This window comes from Cygnus atratus, chromosome 1 (genome assembly GCF_013377495.2).
Source record: "Cygnus atratus isolate AKBS03 ecotype Queensland, Australia chromosome 1, CAtr_DNAZoo_HiC_assembly, whole genome shotgun sequence".
NCBI lineage: Eukaryota > Metazoa > Chordata > Aves > Anseriformes > Anatidae > Cygnus > Cygnus atratus.
Window position 1 is genome coordinate 185,732,960 of NC_066362.1, and position 16,618 is coordinate 185,749,577.

General features: G+C 39.3%; 1 protein-coding gene across 2 annotated transcripts in view; it reads right to left on the reverse strand.

Annotated features, from left to right (window-relative positions):
- Window positions 1-16,618, reverse strand: part of FRY (FRY microtubule binding protein) — a 164,922-nt gene that overhangs the window by 113,775 nt on the left and 34,529 nt on the right. For both annotated transcript variants that reach the window (XM_035542616.2, XM_050715879.1), the window contains exon 3: window positions 6,424-6,477. In XM_035542616.2, coding sequence (XP_035398509.1) covers window positions 6,424-6,477 — 54 coding nt within the window. The remainder of the gene's footprint in view (window positions 1-6,423; window positions 6,478-16,618) is intronic.

The following is a 16,618-nucleotide window of genomic DNA, read 5'->3' on the forward strand; positions in this document are numbered from 1 at the left end:
GGTTACAAAATGGTTTCCTGAGGAAGACTATAAAACCCAGGAACAACAGCAGGGTTTTCTGAGGGAGGCATCTATTTTTAAGATCATAGCAAAGCTCGTAAGGAAAAAGTATATACTCGAAACCTAAATATCTTTCAAGAGATTGCAATATTTAACTGCAAGTAGAAAGTTGTTTCAGTCAGGTCTTCCTGCACATTCTCTAACACCAGTATCAATGCTCTTCTCTCAACCTCAGCTACTCAATTTCACTCCCTGTGAAAAGTCAAAGTGACTCCTGTTAAACCTCCCCAGGCCATACTTTCTCCGCTGAATTTACGGTGTGTGTCTTCAGCAGGGATAAAAGGTCAATATAACTTTTAAAAAAAATCTTTCTGTCATTGCACTTTTAAGACAGGAAGGAAGGGTGGAATGGGCAAAGACCTGGCTCTCAGGGAACAGGAAGGGAGGGAAGTCTAGCCAGCACGTTGGTTACTCAATCCTTTCATTTATTGGAAGTAAGTCCAGGAGTGAGATGAATTCTAGCTCTGTGCTGCTCCTGAAAGGGAGTGCACAGATGTACAAATATGTCCTTGTTATACAAATGATCGTGTTCTTCCATCATAAATGAACCACCTACTGTATAACTTAAGGATAAGAAATCTGCACAAGTGTGGAGCTGTTTAAAACTTGTGTTCACAGAGCATTAAACATACTTTATGTAAATGCTTAATATTTATTTTGGACTAATATGTAAAAGGAAATTGAATGAAATCCTGCCCAGATAGTTTGCTAAAATTTATATACTTTCATAAAAATCTTGCTATATTGTCAAGATAGAAACATAAGAAATGTTTCCACTAACAGCAGATAAATGATGCTATTTTTTTTAATATTTCAAGTATGGATTTCTATGTGCCTTAACAGCAAATACATTCAAAACTGCAGTCAATTTCCAATAATATCATTGATTTCTTGACTTTTTTTCATACACCATAATTGTCAGTATGTATGTTATTTGATTGTAATTTTTATAAGGCAGAAATGCAGTACTTCATTTTTGCATAGTGTTGATTTATTTTTTGCAAAACTATTATTAGTTTTAGTTATTATTATTAGTTATTTATTTAGTTATTATTATTTAGTCATTTATTATTAGTTTACTAGTATTATTATGCATATTCTGTCTTCAAATAATTGAGTAGACTCAAAATAATGGACATTTGGAGAGAGGTTTCACATTTTTCTATCAATGCTACTGAAAGCAGAATTTGATAGGTGTTTTCTTAGTTTTATTTAGGATACCTATAGCTATGCAATGTTTTCCCTTCATTCAACGTTTTTTCCACCTCGTATTTGTCTATAGCAAAACCCCATTACTATAAACAATACAGATTCAAGGAAAATAAAAGCTGCAATGAAATTCATGTTCCTTGAAATCAACCGCAAAACAATAATGGGCCACAGTAAGAATGGGATTTCACATCCAATACATGAAATTAAGGGGATAAAGTTAATACAATTCCTATTCCAAATAACTAGGCTTGGAGATGGGGGTGGAGAGATGAAGTGCACTAAGCTGCCATCAAAGCAGCTACATGCTGGAATTCCTATTAGACCCTTGGAGACAAAGCATTTTTTTCCTGCAAATGATAGATTTCTAAATACATAAACTCTTTAATGGAAATATCTGTGAAATGCAACACTACAAGCAAGTAGTGCAGTTGAGTTTGTGTAGATTTTATTTCATTTACATCTCTGTTCTAAGGATTTTTGGGGGCACTACTGTAAAGCCAAATGCCTCTGGGAATTGTTAAAACCAGTAACTAGTAAGTTGGACTCACAGGTTTTCATTTATGACCTCATATATGTGAGTAAAAAATGAGGATATTTTATACCATAATTTTGCAGACGGGTAATTTCATCTACCTTGCTTATACATTAATTGCTATGATTTTACTCCAGTGTAACTATTTACATGGAAGCCCATTTACTTCCAGCATGCAACAAGTTCAGTTCTGAATGTGCTACCTTTAATTCTGCCTTCAGATTTATTTCTTTACACACTGCTTCAACCCAAATCTCTGAACAGGAACCGAGGGTTGTTCTGTGACCCCATCAACAACATTTCTTGTATTTCCTCTATCACCTGTCCTTCTATTCTGCCTTCAGATTTATTTCTTTACACACTGCTTCAACCCAAATCTCTGAACAGGAACCGAGGGTTGTTCTGTGACCCCATCAACAACATTTCTTGTATTTCCTCTATCACCTGTCCTTCTGCAGGTGAACAAGGACAATGCATAAGATGCAGTAAAAGGGAAAACACAAAGGGGGCCAACTGTAATGATGCTGGTATGATTATTCACTTACTACATCTAACAAATATAATTTTGGATGGGAATAATTATCACATTTAGGATGTTAGGGAAAAGGGACACCATCAGTAGTATGTTGCTTGGTATCTTATTTTATTTATTTTTGGCGTTTCCACATTTTTATCATTATATTTTTACTTTCCTTTTTTTTAGCTTGATCTATTTTTATTTCCATCTCCTAAAAGCATGTAAAACATTAATTTTTTCTGCTTTCCAGTCTGTATTCTCTAACTTACTGCACTTCTATGAACAGAGTAGTTATAATTAAAATGAGCACAAACTTTTGTGCAGTTTGTGCTGAAACTCTCACAAAAGGCACTTCATGTAGACAGTTTCATATGAGAACTAAGTCTAGCTGTTAAATTTTCACTTCCATGGAAGTGCATGAGTAGGGCCAAAACATTATATTCATGTTGTATTTTTATATGGAAAAATGTCTGCATGTCGGTCCAAGAATACACAGTGTCTTTTTTCTGCTTCCAGTATTGCCAATTCACAGAACATTTATGTACTATGGTAAGAACAGAAACTACTTTAGTATGGGCTGAGAGAAGACTCATAAAAATGTCTCCTTGGGTGAGGATAAGCCTGTTGGATAATTATGTTTTTTTCCCAGCTTTTGATCTTTTCATGTACTGCAACTTTATGGTTTCCTGTAATAGGAAGTTTAAGTCATAGTTCAGTAGTACTATGTTTATTAACGTTTCTGTAATTGATGACACAGAGCATGCTAATGCTGGAGCAGTAATACTCTTTTCCAATAGGCAAGTAGAGTAGTCTAATGGAGAACTTTTAAAACAGGATGTTAAATATATAATAAAGATATTTAAAACCATATATAAAAACTATATATTTTCCAGTATATATTTTCTTCACACACATGCACACCTCAAAAGGAAAATACAATCCAGTGTAAGGAATCCAGTTTGTGAGATGTTCTACAAGTCAGGATAAGTATGATTACATCACACATTGCTCAAGATGCTATTATGAGTTAGAGGATGGTTGTGCAATTGGCAGCCAGACAGAGCCCACAGGACAATACTGTCTGCTTACCAGGAGACACTGATACTACATCCACATAGAAAGAAACGGTGTTGTTTAGAATCTCCCCATCAGCTATGCCTGCGCACAGTCAGGTCTCTAGGCCCTGGAGCTATAACCACCAGCACAGATAACATTCCTAAAATGGTGTTTGAGAACAGCAGAAAAAAGTCTGGTTCTCTAAGAGCCAGAGATAAAGCTGTTTAGGGGAAATAAACAATGCTTTAAGAACATTTCAAGTGGTTCAGGGGTTTCAGTGTTAAACTTCACTCTAATTACTCTGGGTAGCTAAAGCTCCATTCTGCTCATCCTAAGTTTTTGCAAAGGGTTTTTTTTCTGGCTGTTTTTTTCCACCTCTGAAGCTGACCTGAAAAAGACAATTTTATAATCAGGTCATGCCTTACTTTCGCTGCTTTTCAATTTAGAGTTAGAAGATGCAGTTCAGATATTTTAAGTGACTAGTGACCTGTTCACTTCAGTTTCACCTATCAGTATAATTTGATTTCAATAAAGACAATTTGTTTAAAGTCTTTGGACTTTAGACTCTGCTCTGGGAAAATTAGGGTCTTTTGTCAGCGTGTCATTTTTGATGACTTCAAATTGAAAATCAAAATTATTAGACACCACTTGAAAGTTATTAGACACCCCTTGAAAACGGTTGTTCATGGGGATTCTCCCTCTTTTCCTCCTCCATTTCTGTATTAGAAATCGCAGGAACGTCATGCATGGCCTTTCCTGTTTTTGCTAGATGACTCTACATGGTTCCTGGAGAAAATACCAAAACTTTCCACACTTTACCTGGAAGGCAGAAGCAAGGGATTATCAACCTGGTCTTACTTCATTGCATAGAATTTTTAAATATTTGAGTTAATTTAAAAAATAAAACCTAAGTGGTTAGTTTTACAGACAGACCAGAACTTCATTTTTACTATCAGCAAAAATATCTGTCTTTTTGTGACAATTTTATAATGCTGACGTTGTCATATGCAAAACAGCTTTATAATACCGAGATGTATTAACCTAATAAACTGAGTGAAATACGACAACTAAAGAAAGACTTTTTGTTCTTTTGTAATGTCTCTAGCTGAGCTCTATCAAATCTATGACTTGCAAATTTTTGAATGAGTATCTGACTACTGTTAACCCAAACTAAAATGTTTTTGACAAGTTTGGCCCATGTTCTTGAAAACGAAGTCATTGGACTGAAACATTTCAGGTTCCATCTTCCACTCAATGGGCATACATCAGTCCCAGGAGCACTCGAACAACTCAAAATGATTGTGGTGTTCAAGAAGGAAACAACGTGAAACCTGAAAAGTGAAGCATTGCCAGCCTCTCAGGCTGAGGCAGAGAGATAGCCTGAAAATGTCAATCTGGATGGTTTGTTTGGAAAATTTCAAGGAATTGAAACGAAGGTTTTCTAACAGGAAGTCTAAGGCAACCTCAGGTCTGTAACTTTTCTACCAACTCTCTACACGTGGATAGGTTGGACTGCACATACACAGAAAAATACACAAATGTTATATATAATAAAATTTGCCTTTACTTTTTGTCTGTATTTGTTGGTTCTCCCCCTACTCCCTGCCCCAGCATTCAAGGGAAAATGTTACAATTGGAAATATACAATTACTTCACTCTAGTAATTCACTATCCTAACTAATTGATCTTGAATTAATTGTTCAATTTTCTATTTACCAGTAACTAGGAGAAGCATAACTCTTCTAATTCTTCCTTGTAAAGGGCCGCAATTTGCCTAACCATGAATATTTAATCAAATCAAGGCCACCCATTATGTGTTTGTTTAACACACTGCAGGAACAGTATCACAAGGTTTGCATATGGGTGGCTTAATTTGTTTTTCTTTCCCATTCATATGTGACACTCTTCCCACAGGAAGGGAAAAAAAATAAAAATATGAAATTAAGGTCATAATACCACAAAAAAAAATTCATTAGGCAGCTAGGGGTACTCACAAAGTAGCTTCCTTTAGGCTACAGTGGCCGGCTTCCCCAGGGGCTGCGGTCAGCAAAAGGAGGCAGGGAGCTCCCGTCTGCAACACAGCCGTCCTGCTCTTTGCCTGCCATTCTGAAAAGCCCTCTGAGCAGGCTGCCACCCCCTCACCCCCAAAAGCAGCCACAGAAGAACCTAGAGAATATCACTTTGTCGAGCTAAAATTATGAAGTGAACCTTTGTGGATGACAGTGGGGTCTCGCAAAGCATCTCTGCTTCTGGCGCAATTTATCTGATGTACCAGAAGACACAGTAAATGCGGTTAAATCCGTTTCAGGTTCTGAAATCCTACCCATACCTAGCCCCTCTCCCAAAGTTAAGTTAATCAGTGTGGTACCTGCAGCTTACAGCATTAGCCACATGTGCTTTCAAAGATATGCTGTTGATGTTTCATCTTCAGTTTCCTTCTGCCCAAATTTCTGGCACCACCGGCAGCGCAGTGGTGCAGGCAGCAACGGCCACAGCACAAAGGTCAGTGGTGGGAGCTGAGGCAGGAATGGTGGAGCAGCAAATAACTTTCTTTTTTATACACACCTTATGTTTATCCCCCCTCTTTGCTGGGAGTGAGTTTTGGCAACCTTTATGCAACTTAAACTCTTCAACAACTACCTTTATCTCAAAATAGCTTACTTATGTAAGAATTTTTCTGGATTTTTTTTTTTTTTTTTTTTTTTTTAAGGCTGGGTTCCATGAGCCTGTTTCAAACACCAGATATCTCAAAAAGATAGAAAGTTTGCTTCAAAACCTCCATCAGAGGAAACAGCCAGGAAATAACGCATGACTAATATGCTGCGGAAACCAAGAAGTTCTATGGCAAAAATACTGAGTTTGGAAACAATGGAAAATACTCCTAATTTAAAACAAGAATGTTTAGGCAAAGCACTCATTCTGCTAAAGCACACTGACAAATTTTGCTTTTGTAGTGTGCTCTGACAGTATTATAAGGACACTAGGCTGCTTTCCAAGTATTGTCATAGCCTGAGGAATGGAAATAATATCATTTCAAGTGTCTTACTTGATCAAACTGGGGGTCTTCTCCTCGTTGCAGAGATTTGGTCAGTGGCTTTTCCTAAAATAAAATATATTAAACATGTATTACTTAAGATCAATATTATGATACGTTACACCAGTTCTACTGTTGTTTTTCTGTTAGATTTTTACTCATATAATTTCCCTTGTGATCTGTTTCATGCTGGGGATACTGTTTCATGTGCAAAGAAGACCTGGGCACACATTATGAACTAATACCAACAGAGTGTCTTCAGTGTCTTTCAAAGAAAGGAAATAATTAGCCACTTATAACACCTGAGTTACTTGGTGATCACAGACTGACAACTATAAATTATGTCAAAATCATAAAAAGCACCCAGCATTTTCTCTAGCATGTAACCAAGGAGCTGTACAGGATGAACTTTCTTGTTTCTACTTGGCAATGCAAAGATGGTCACACATACGCTGCATCACTGCACATACTGAAAGAAAGGTGATTTGAGAACAATCAGATACCATAGGGTTCATTTTTAATAAAGATAACTGTGGAAAGAGCGACTGTATTACATAAAAAATAAATGGATTTTTGCCCCATAAGCATTGATTTAATTTATCTCACAAATGTTAATCAGTGACAGAAGCAGAAATTGAAGCAAATTTTCAGGATGCATTCTCAGAGTACCTGGGAAGGCCAAAGAAGGCTGCACAGCTCAGAAGCAGCCCCCATGTGTGAGCACCCATTTACCTTTATGGCTTTTTTGCCAAGCAGGCTCAGTTACTGAGGCATGTATAAATACATAGCTCGGTACTCTGGATACGTGGAACAGTATACAAAACATGAATCTCCTGAACCACGATGAAAATAAACAATACATGAAGGCAGACGTCAGTCTGAAAAACACATCCACCCTCGCCCCCAGTTCTGCACTGATTGTACTGCTTCTGGTGTCTGAGATGTACCAGCTCCTTATTCTGATTCTTCTGTAAATCATTATTTTTTCTTCTTCTACAACCACAAGATCTAGGCTCTCCCACCAGCTCAGCATGAGATTTTCTGTTCAGCTTTCAGCAAACTATCACACTCATCAGCATCTGTTAAGGTATTCCTCTGCAGAAGAGGACCTAGGAGTCCTGGTAGGCACCAAGTTGAACATGAACAAGCACTGTGCCCTTGCTGCTAAGAAGGTTAACGATATTCTTGGCTGCATTAGGCCAGCAGGTAAGGAGAGGTGATCCTTCTGCTCTAATCAGCATTGGTGAGGCTGCACCTGGAGCGCTGAGTCCAGCTCTGAGTCCCCCAGTACAAGGAGAGACCTGGGCACACTGGAAGGAATCCAGCAGTGGCCTACCAAGATGATGAAGGCACTGGAGCACCTCTCCTATGAGGAGAGGCTGAGAGATCTGGGGCTGCTCAGCCTGGAGAAGAGGAGGCTCAGGGGGATCTCATCCGTGTCCCTAAATCCCTGAAGGGAGGGTGCAGAGAGGACAGAGCCAGGCTCTGCTCAGCGGTGCCCAGTGCCAGGACAGGAGGCCATGGGCACAGCCGGGCACCCAGGAGGCTCCCTCTGAGCCCCAGGCAGCACTTCTGTGCTGGGCGGGTGACGGAGCCCTGGCACAGGCTGCCCAGAGAGGCTGTGGGGTCTCCTCCTTGGGGATCTCCAGAAGCCACCTGGACGTGGTCCTGGGCAGCCTGCTCTGGTGTCCCTGCTTGGGCAGGAGAGGTCCCTTCCAACCACCCATTCTGTGAAGTACCATCACTACCACGGGATGTGAGATGCAAAACAAGGAAAACTGTAAAGTTTCTGAGATAATGGAATGGAAAGACTTGAGGCAGTCCAAAAGATTTCTATTATTTAATGTTGCTCTTTGGAGAAAATGTTGTCTAGTGTAATCTGCTGACTGATTTTGAAATTAATTATGCTGATACACTTAATGCCAGCTGGCAAGGAGGCTGGCTGCAGGGTGACCGCAGTATCCCCTGACTACTTACCAAATAGAAAAATCAACAAAATTTTTTCTACTGAGTCACTAATTTATCCAGGACAGTCACCGATGTTTTTCATTGTTGTCTCTAAAGTATCAAGTAATTTCTTCGGGCTACATTAATGACACAACACCTGGTAATTAGAACTCTATGATGGATTATTGGTAATGAACAAACAGTCAAATCTTGTTTGCCCTGTAACAGACACATGAAACCAGTCCACTGTCCTCCTCCTCAATCAAGTAACCCAGTACTACTCTACTGAGGTCTGCCTCATGGGTGGATAATACTTCTTTTGTCTACTGCTCACTGAAATGGAAAGTAGATCATCTGTCAAAATAATCGTTCAGTTTATTTAAAAGGAAAAATGTTCTTAAGCTTTCATGGGTCCTGTACCAACCAATGTCTGGAGAATTGTTGCAGTTTAGAGAAGACTGTAAATTTTTTGTTTGTTTGTTTTTTAATTTCTAGTTTTCTGATTCTGTTACAGAAGTCCTATGTTACTGCAGAGAAGTTTCTTAATGCCTGTTGCAATAGCTTCTAGACTTTGGCATCCAGAAGCTTTGTGTTATTCTGCCTGATGCTGCAATGCTTGGCTTGCAAAGCAGAATCTAAAATCCTGCAGAAACACTTTCAGTGTTTCAGGCAGAAATGAAGTGTGGGATTCCTCATTACATGCTTGTTTGTAAGATGGCCACAGTTCAAAGATACAAAACCTGCCCTGTGAACCTAGGTCTGGAGCTGCAATCCTGAAAATGTCCTAGTCATCTGCTGCCTGAAGCACAGACAACTCAGAGATACTTCAGTTCCCCAGGGTGGTGCCTCTCAGTTAGTGAAGATCCCTCCTTCTAGGAAGGGCAATATAACTCATTTCTTGCTCTCCTACAGGCCACTACACCAGGGCTTCCCAAACTGTGGCACCTTCACCTGAAGGAACAGCTCACAGGCTGTGCAACAGACTTGGTAACAGCAGAAGGCAGCCCTGGGATGGAGACGAGCCAAGGACACCCAGCAGAAGCCAGGAATGGTTCTGCTGCTCTGACTTCCCAACATCTCCGGTGTAAGGCTTTTTTTTTCTTCCCTTCATCCCATCCTGCTGTTCTTGTCTCTTTCCCTTTCTTCACGCTTTTGCCAGGCAGCTGCTGCTGCAGCTGTCTCTGCCTCTTCCTTGTCCCTGCTCGGGGACCCGGCTGGCCCCACGCTGACCGCATGAAGCCGCAAACACCACTGTCTTAGCACAGAATACCAGAAGACAGGAAGGGTATTTCTTGCTATCTGGAACAGCCTTCCTGCTCAGCCTTACCTCAACTACGTGCAGGTGCTTCAAGTGTCCTTTGAAAACAGCATTTTTATCTCTATGCAGTACGCCTTTTCTTCTCATCTGCTGTAAACAATTTGTAATACCCTTACAAATCCTACCACTTCATTTTACGCAGTGTTTTCATCATCACTGCTCTGGCAGTTACAATGTAAAATATTTTTATACTCATGGTAGACATTTTCATTATATACCAAAGCTTCAAGACCAGCAAAGACATGGTTAAGAAGCCTAATAAAGTGAAATTGCCTATGAGTAAACGTTTCCACAGCACTCTATTTACCCTGGAGATACACTTATTTAAAAGTTTTTAAAAAATCCTAAAAATGTTTTCCAGCCTCAAGGCACTATTTTATTTTTATTTATTTTCTTGCCCACCCAATTCACAAATGGCAAAGAGGCCCTTTTATATGGTGAGTTGACTCTGAGTCTCGGTAGCTGTAATACATCCTACAGAAATGTCTTCCAAATCTGGGATGAATAGGTAGGCTGAATTTGGAGCCAAAGCCTACAACCACAAAATATGAATAAAGAAAGTTTTGATTAATCTGAAAGAGACTATAGCTTTCTAGGCTATAAAAAACATCAGAAAAAAATCAGAAGAATGGAGTTTCAATAATAACATTCCCACTTTTAATCACTAAGTTAAACATCCTTATTTCTTGTTTGAAGTGCGGCCTTCAATTGTACACTCTATATTTGTTCACACTGGAAACTCCTGTGATAAGAACAGGTATCAGAGATAAGAAGCAAAGATCAGCAAAGACAATTTTTTCTTTTAATATTTGAAAACATATTTTTTCAATAAATAGCATCTGAACTTTTTGCATCAACAATGCTTACAGAACAAAATGTTAAGCTAAAAATGAGATTCCTTTCTCTGCCTCATTGCTAGAACATTATTAGAATCTAATAAAACAGAATATGTTGAATATGCAATGGCAAGTGTATATTTTATTACATTCGCACACATTAACTAAATATAATATTTCTTGTTTATCTAAAAAGTAACGTATCAGTCAACGCCCTATTCACATAGTCACACTAAAACATTTCTTCACGGATGTCAGCTACTTTTAATGGTTAATACATTAATGCTTTTTCAGGGATGCTACACAAATATAATTGGGTGAATTTACACAGGAATAGCTTTTCTGGGCCACCTGTCACAGAACTGAATGTTCAGGGAAACATGAAAACAAAATGATGTTGTAGTGTCTATTAAACTTTACTATGTCTCTGTGTTATAATGATATATAATGCCACTTCAAGTTATTTCTAACCTCTGCAACCATTAGGCACATTATTCCTACTAAAGCATAACTGTGTATTCCATTACTGCCTGATAAAACTCATTGATACTGCACTGAATACTCTGCTGGGATGGAAGAATTACCAAAAGGAAACGGCAGAAAATCGGACCTTTAGTTGTAAAATGGGGTAGACATAGACCGCATCCAACTACTAGAGCTAATATATGTATATAACATACATGTAAGCACAATCTTAAGTACCAAAGAAAAAAACAAAACCAATAAGCTTAATTCTTTCCTGCTTACGATGAATGATTGCAAAAGCCCTGACAGAAACTGCGCATCCTTGTCATATATTCTTTTCAGCAGGAAAGGCCGGTGGCCAGCATCTCATAGGAAAAGGTCTGCTCCAAACGTAGCTGGATCAAACACGCCAAATTTGTCATTTTGCCATTGGTTGTTTTGTATATACAAAGATCAGAAAACGTATCGCCGTCAATCTCGTGCTCAGGTGCTGTGTAAACTGTTCTCTGGATCACGCAGGGGAAAATGCCACGGTGTCAGTTTGCTTCTGCAGGCTGGGCACACAAACCATCATCCCACAGAGGAGCACCTACCCTCTGGACAGAGCTGTAACACAGGACTGAGCTGACCTACCAGCCAGCTGCCTCTAAAGGGGAGTTTTGTTTGTCTGGTCCCTGCCCGTGTTTCCTGCCTCCTCCCTCGTCTGCTCCCTGCTGATCCTCCTCTGAGCAACTTCACACAGCTGAACTCGCGAGGGGCATTTCCTCCTGTTTTGCCCTCTCAGAAATGCGTAGAGCAATCTACGATCCCTTAAATTAAACTGTTGAGCCGAAAATAGTTCTAAACTTCTCTTGAAAGAATTTTCATCTCTAATTTTACTTTTTTACTATTTGGAAAACCCTCCTACCCTAGGAGCCTAGTTAATTTATACCTAAGCAATTAAGAGAGGCAAGCTTTTTGACTCAAAATCTGTTTACTCTGATAGTCTCCCAAATGTCACCCACCTGGAGCTTCCACCAAACAGGCAATTAGTGTCCTATGTTTTCACAACAGTTCTCTGCACGTCAGCAGGTCATCGTGCATAAAAACACAAATTGCCAGTTCAGTGGATGACACCAGAATCTCTGATTTCCCTTGTTGCTCTGCTCAGCATTTATTATCTATCAGATACTTCTTGTAAGAGGCTGTGTCGGTGACCATGGTACACAGACAGTGAAATAAACATTATAGGGTACTTCCTTCATTAACCTTTGCAATTCTAAGCATACACCAAAAGGAAACTCTAAGCACAAACTTAATCAAAAAAAGAATGGTAACACAGTCTTCAAGAAAACACCACAACTCTGCATAAAACTGTATTATGGACACTGAAAATGTGAAAGAAAACACTGATGAATTTTATGTAACTTTTGAAGATTAAGTACAAAAGCAATGCTAAGGATACTTGGTATTTCATATGGAGAAAAACTGTGTATTTCAAGTGGCTACTGAACATAAGCAAAAGTATTATCTGTCTCCCCAAAATTTTGTTTTAGCAAAGTCAGGTGAAAACCACTTATTTTTAGATATTACACAAAAATAATGGAAGGTATGAAGACGGGCTCAGAATTAGTCATGAAGCCAGTCTATTCTTTCTTCATGCAACTGCTCTTTTCTTTGTAACAGCCCTTCTGTTTTGTTCCCATGAAAAAGGCTGTTCCCAGTACCTCCTCACTGCTGAAGACAAAACCGTGTACAGAAACTTCAGTTCAGTTACTAGCACTATAACTTTCCCCAAATAATATGGAGAAAAAAAATTTACCTTTCACATATCTTGCTCAAACAACTCAAGAGCACTGACATTCTTACCTGATCAGTAAAAAAAAATCCCAGACATGCCCTCAACTCAGTGTTGATAATAAAGGGTCACTAACTTTAAATAAAGGTTAAGTGCTGTTACAGATCTATTCAGGCAACTGAAAAAAAAAACACACAAAACCAAAAACCAACAACAAAAACAAACTAACCTACTGCTGCCAGCATTTGTATTTTCTCTAATATTTTTCTGTTGCTAAGTAAGATGCCTTCTCGTATGTAGGAAGGAAAAGTATCATCTTACAAAGGTATTATGAGCCCCAATACACTGATGGCTACCAATGGACTAGTTCTGAAAGAAAATACTTTAAATGCATACCTTTTTTTTATTAGGAAAATTTAAAAGAGTACAAGTGATGACTTCATTGAAATTTGAGCTAACCTCTAGCACAGTCAAGAATAAAGTTTTATTGGCTGCTTATTTTAAGAGTTTTGTGTTAAGAGGAATGCTTTTCTAAGACTGTAACTTAGTGAACCCACAACTTAGTGAACCCACAATCACATCAAAATCCTCTATCTGAACACATGCAAGTTGTAAAACCTGGGCTAATATCATAACTTTCCCTTGTTCTTCCTTGATATTAATTACTCCAGCTACCACAGTGATCTACAATCCTAAAACAGTTCTCAGCTTAACTGATGTTTGGTCGTCAATTTGAATATACAAAAACCAACCAACCAACCAACCAACAAAACATTTTAAGTCAGTCCTTGCCAAACCAACTAAACTTCTAGTCATGAAATGAGAAAGGCCTGGTACAGGAAGCAGCAGTAATAAACTGTTGTGGAGCTGGAAAACAACGAGGCTATTACATCTCAAAGCCTGACTGCAGCAAGACACAAATCCCTGTATGATGCATTTTCTTCGAGGTAAGCAAGATATACAGTAACTATTTCTCAAAAGCTATCAAAATAAATACAGATTTCTTCTTCTGTTGGTCCTTATGTTAAGATCTATTACAATGCATTTTCAGAAAAATGTTTCTTGTACGGGAATTTGTAAGTAACTTATTTTTCACATAGTAAGACCAACATACTACAGAGGTCTGGAATTTCAAATCCACTATATGACCTTTGCAATAAAATGTTATTCAGCATCCTGTTTCAGCTGTTTACCAAGGTGGTTAGGTACTTTTCATCAGCCAATATATATTTATTTAAAAAAAATCAGGGGGATGCATATAATAATCTCTTTTACGAAGTGGAGGCTGGTTGGACAGCAGGTAACTGTGACATAGAAACACTGAAAGATCCAGTGGTAAATTAAATAGGTCTGGAATACAAAGTCACTGCAGTCAAAAGCATGTAACTTGAGCAGTACTGTTCCCTCCTTTCTATCTTCTTTAACATTACTTCTGAGAGTTGGCGAAGAAGGTGAGAGGATGCTCTACCCTATCTTGCACCTGGTCATTTGGTACATCTTTTTTCCCTAAACAGAGAAATTAACCCATATATGAAGAGTTTTACACCATCTGATTTATGATGAGCAAAGTTATTTCTGCTATGCAAGAAGGACACTAGACAAATACAAGAAGCTTTGTGTTTTTTTTTTTTTTTTTTTTTTTCCCTATGCTGAATGGGGGATGTGCATCTTCCCTGTTGAGCTCATCACATTCTCTGAGTTATTACAAATGTTCCATCCTCACCTTGAGGCACATCTACTGCTGATGGCGAGAGCAACGCTCCAGGGAATTGGGTGATCTCTGTGTTCCAAGCAGTGGGCAAGTCTCCTTCTTTTAGTACATTTATATGTAACTACTCAAATACTATAAAAATGGGGAGGTTGGGAAGGGTGGGCAAGTTTCCTACATTTGTGAGCCTTGGGAATGAAAACTGGATTGGAACTATCTTACTAACAGGCAAGACAGATAGAGCAGGTCCAGAGGAGGGCCACAAAAATTACAAGAGGGCTGGAGCACTGCTGCTGTGAAGGAAGGTTGAGAGAGTTGGGGTTGATCAGCCTGGAGAAGAGACAGCTCTGGGACATCTTACTGCAGCCTTTCAATATATAAAAGGGGCTTACAAGAAGAAGAGACTTTTTACCAGGACCTGTAGTGACAGGACAAGGGGCAGCAGACCAATTACAAGGCCGGTCTGAGATGACTGTAATACAGCTTCCACTTTCTGGACAGTGGCAATAACCAATATCCTTAAATGATACAAAAACATGTTTAGGGGCACGTGGCAGGTTCTCTGCTATATCTGCAAGCATCAGCCAACACGTGGTACAGTGCAACAGCCTCAGTGAGCTTGGATTGAATCTCTATCTTCCAACATTAAATCCTCTTAGCGATTTGAACCTTCATGTGCACCACTGACTATCCTCCAACTATATCTGTGCACAAGCAAGGCCCAGGGACAGTAAGCATCCTGGAAAGTTCTGCTGTTGGAATGAGATCTGAAGCCTCTAACATTATTTTGCCCTTGTGCCCAGCTGTGGAAACACAAAGAAAACTCCTGTTGATATTGCCTGGCTCTAAAACGTATGGGTGTTTTCATGGACCTGTATATCACTGCAAACGCACATTCCAATGGCTATACAAAAATGTGTCTTTTTCCTTCCTGTTTGCTAAAATGATATGAACTTTCCTCCCAGTCTCATATGGAAGCTGGAATCTGACCCCTCTCTCCATTCTCCTGAACTCACTTGATTACTTACTAACCCCTACATTTGTCTCTTCCCCTAATTCTTTCTCCAGCTGTCTTTCACATGCTTTGTCTCAATTCCTGTGTTTTAATTTTACAGTACATCCCTCCAAACTACACAGAAGATATCTCGTCTGTGGCCACTGCTTCAATCGTACAAACCTTTCCAGGTCTTTCACGAAGGTAACCGTCCTGAGATTCAAGACCCTGGGACTACTGCTCTATACTGTTCAGTGCTGGGCTTCTGCTACAGGTCTCAGCCTGCGATACGCATCAAGATAAGTAGAGGGGCATATTTTTTCCTGAGGTGATGAGTGAAAGAGTAAGAGAAAGCCCTTTATGATGTTGGATTTGTCATTGCTATAGATGATCCCTATCTTCAGTATAAAAGCTTCATTCCTCTATACTTTTCTGCCTTTACATCTTTTGGGTAAATGGGAAGAACTTGCTGATTTCATGGATAATATCTCCCGGGTTCAGGTGCCTCTCTCTCCTGGAGCAAAAGACAAGCTGATATGGCTCAGCTTGCACTTCATTATCACTGGCAGAGCTTCACTGTGCAAAGGAGAGTTTGGGAAGACCATACTGTACTTCAAAAGCCACTGAAGTTCCAAGAAAATTCAATCAGTGAAGAAGGGGAGAGGGATGATGAGACCATGGTTATGCTGAACTGGTTTCCTGAAACAGAAGTTAGCTGCTGGAAAGGCTGAGTAAAGAGAAACAAACCCAAGGGGACCACCCACGCAAAAAAACAAACTTAATACTTTGATATGGCTGGAAATTGAATGAAATACTGAGACCAACTGTTAGTCTAAAAAAAATGACCTGTTATACAGTCAGCCAATGACCTGCAGCTAAGAAACCCTGCTGTGCTGACAGCTGCTGGGAGCAGTAGAAGATGGGGCATCCTCCTGAGGATGGTGACTGACAGACATAGATCTGTTCCGTTCAGCAAGCCTCTTAATGAATCCACTGTAACAGATCTTAGTGCTCTTTACAATAAAGGGATGCTATATGCAGGCTATACGTTGACTAGTTAAAGTAAGATGATGTGTAGGTGCTTTGACTTTATTATGAACTGGAGAGAGGTCAGCATGATATAATAAAGGCAGAATTTCTGAAGAATCGTCTTAAGTACTTC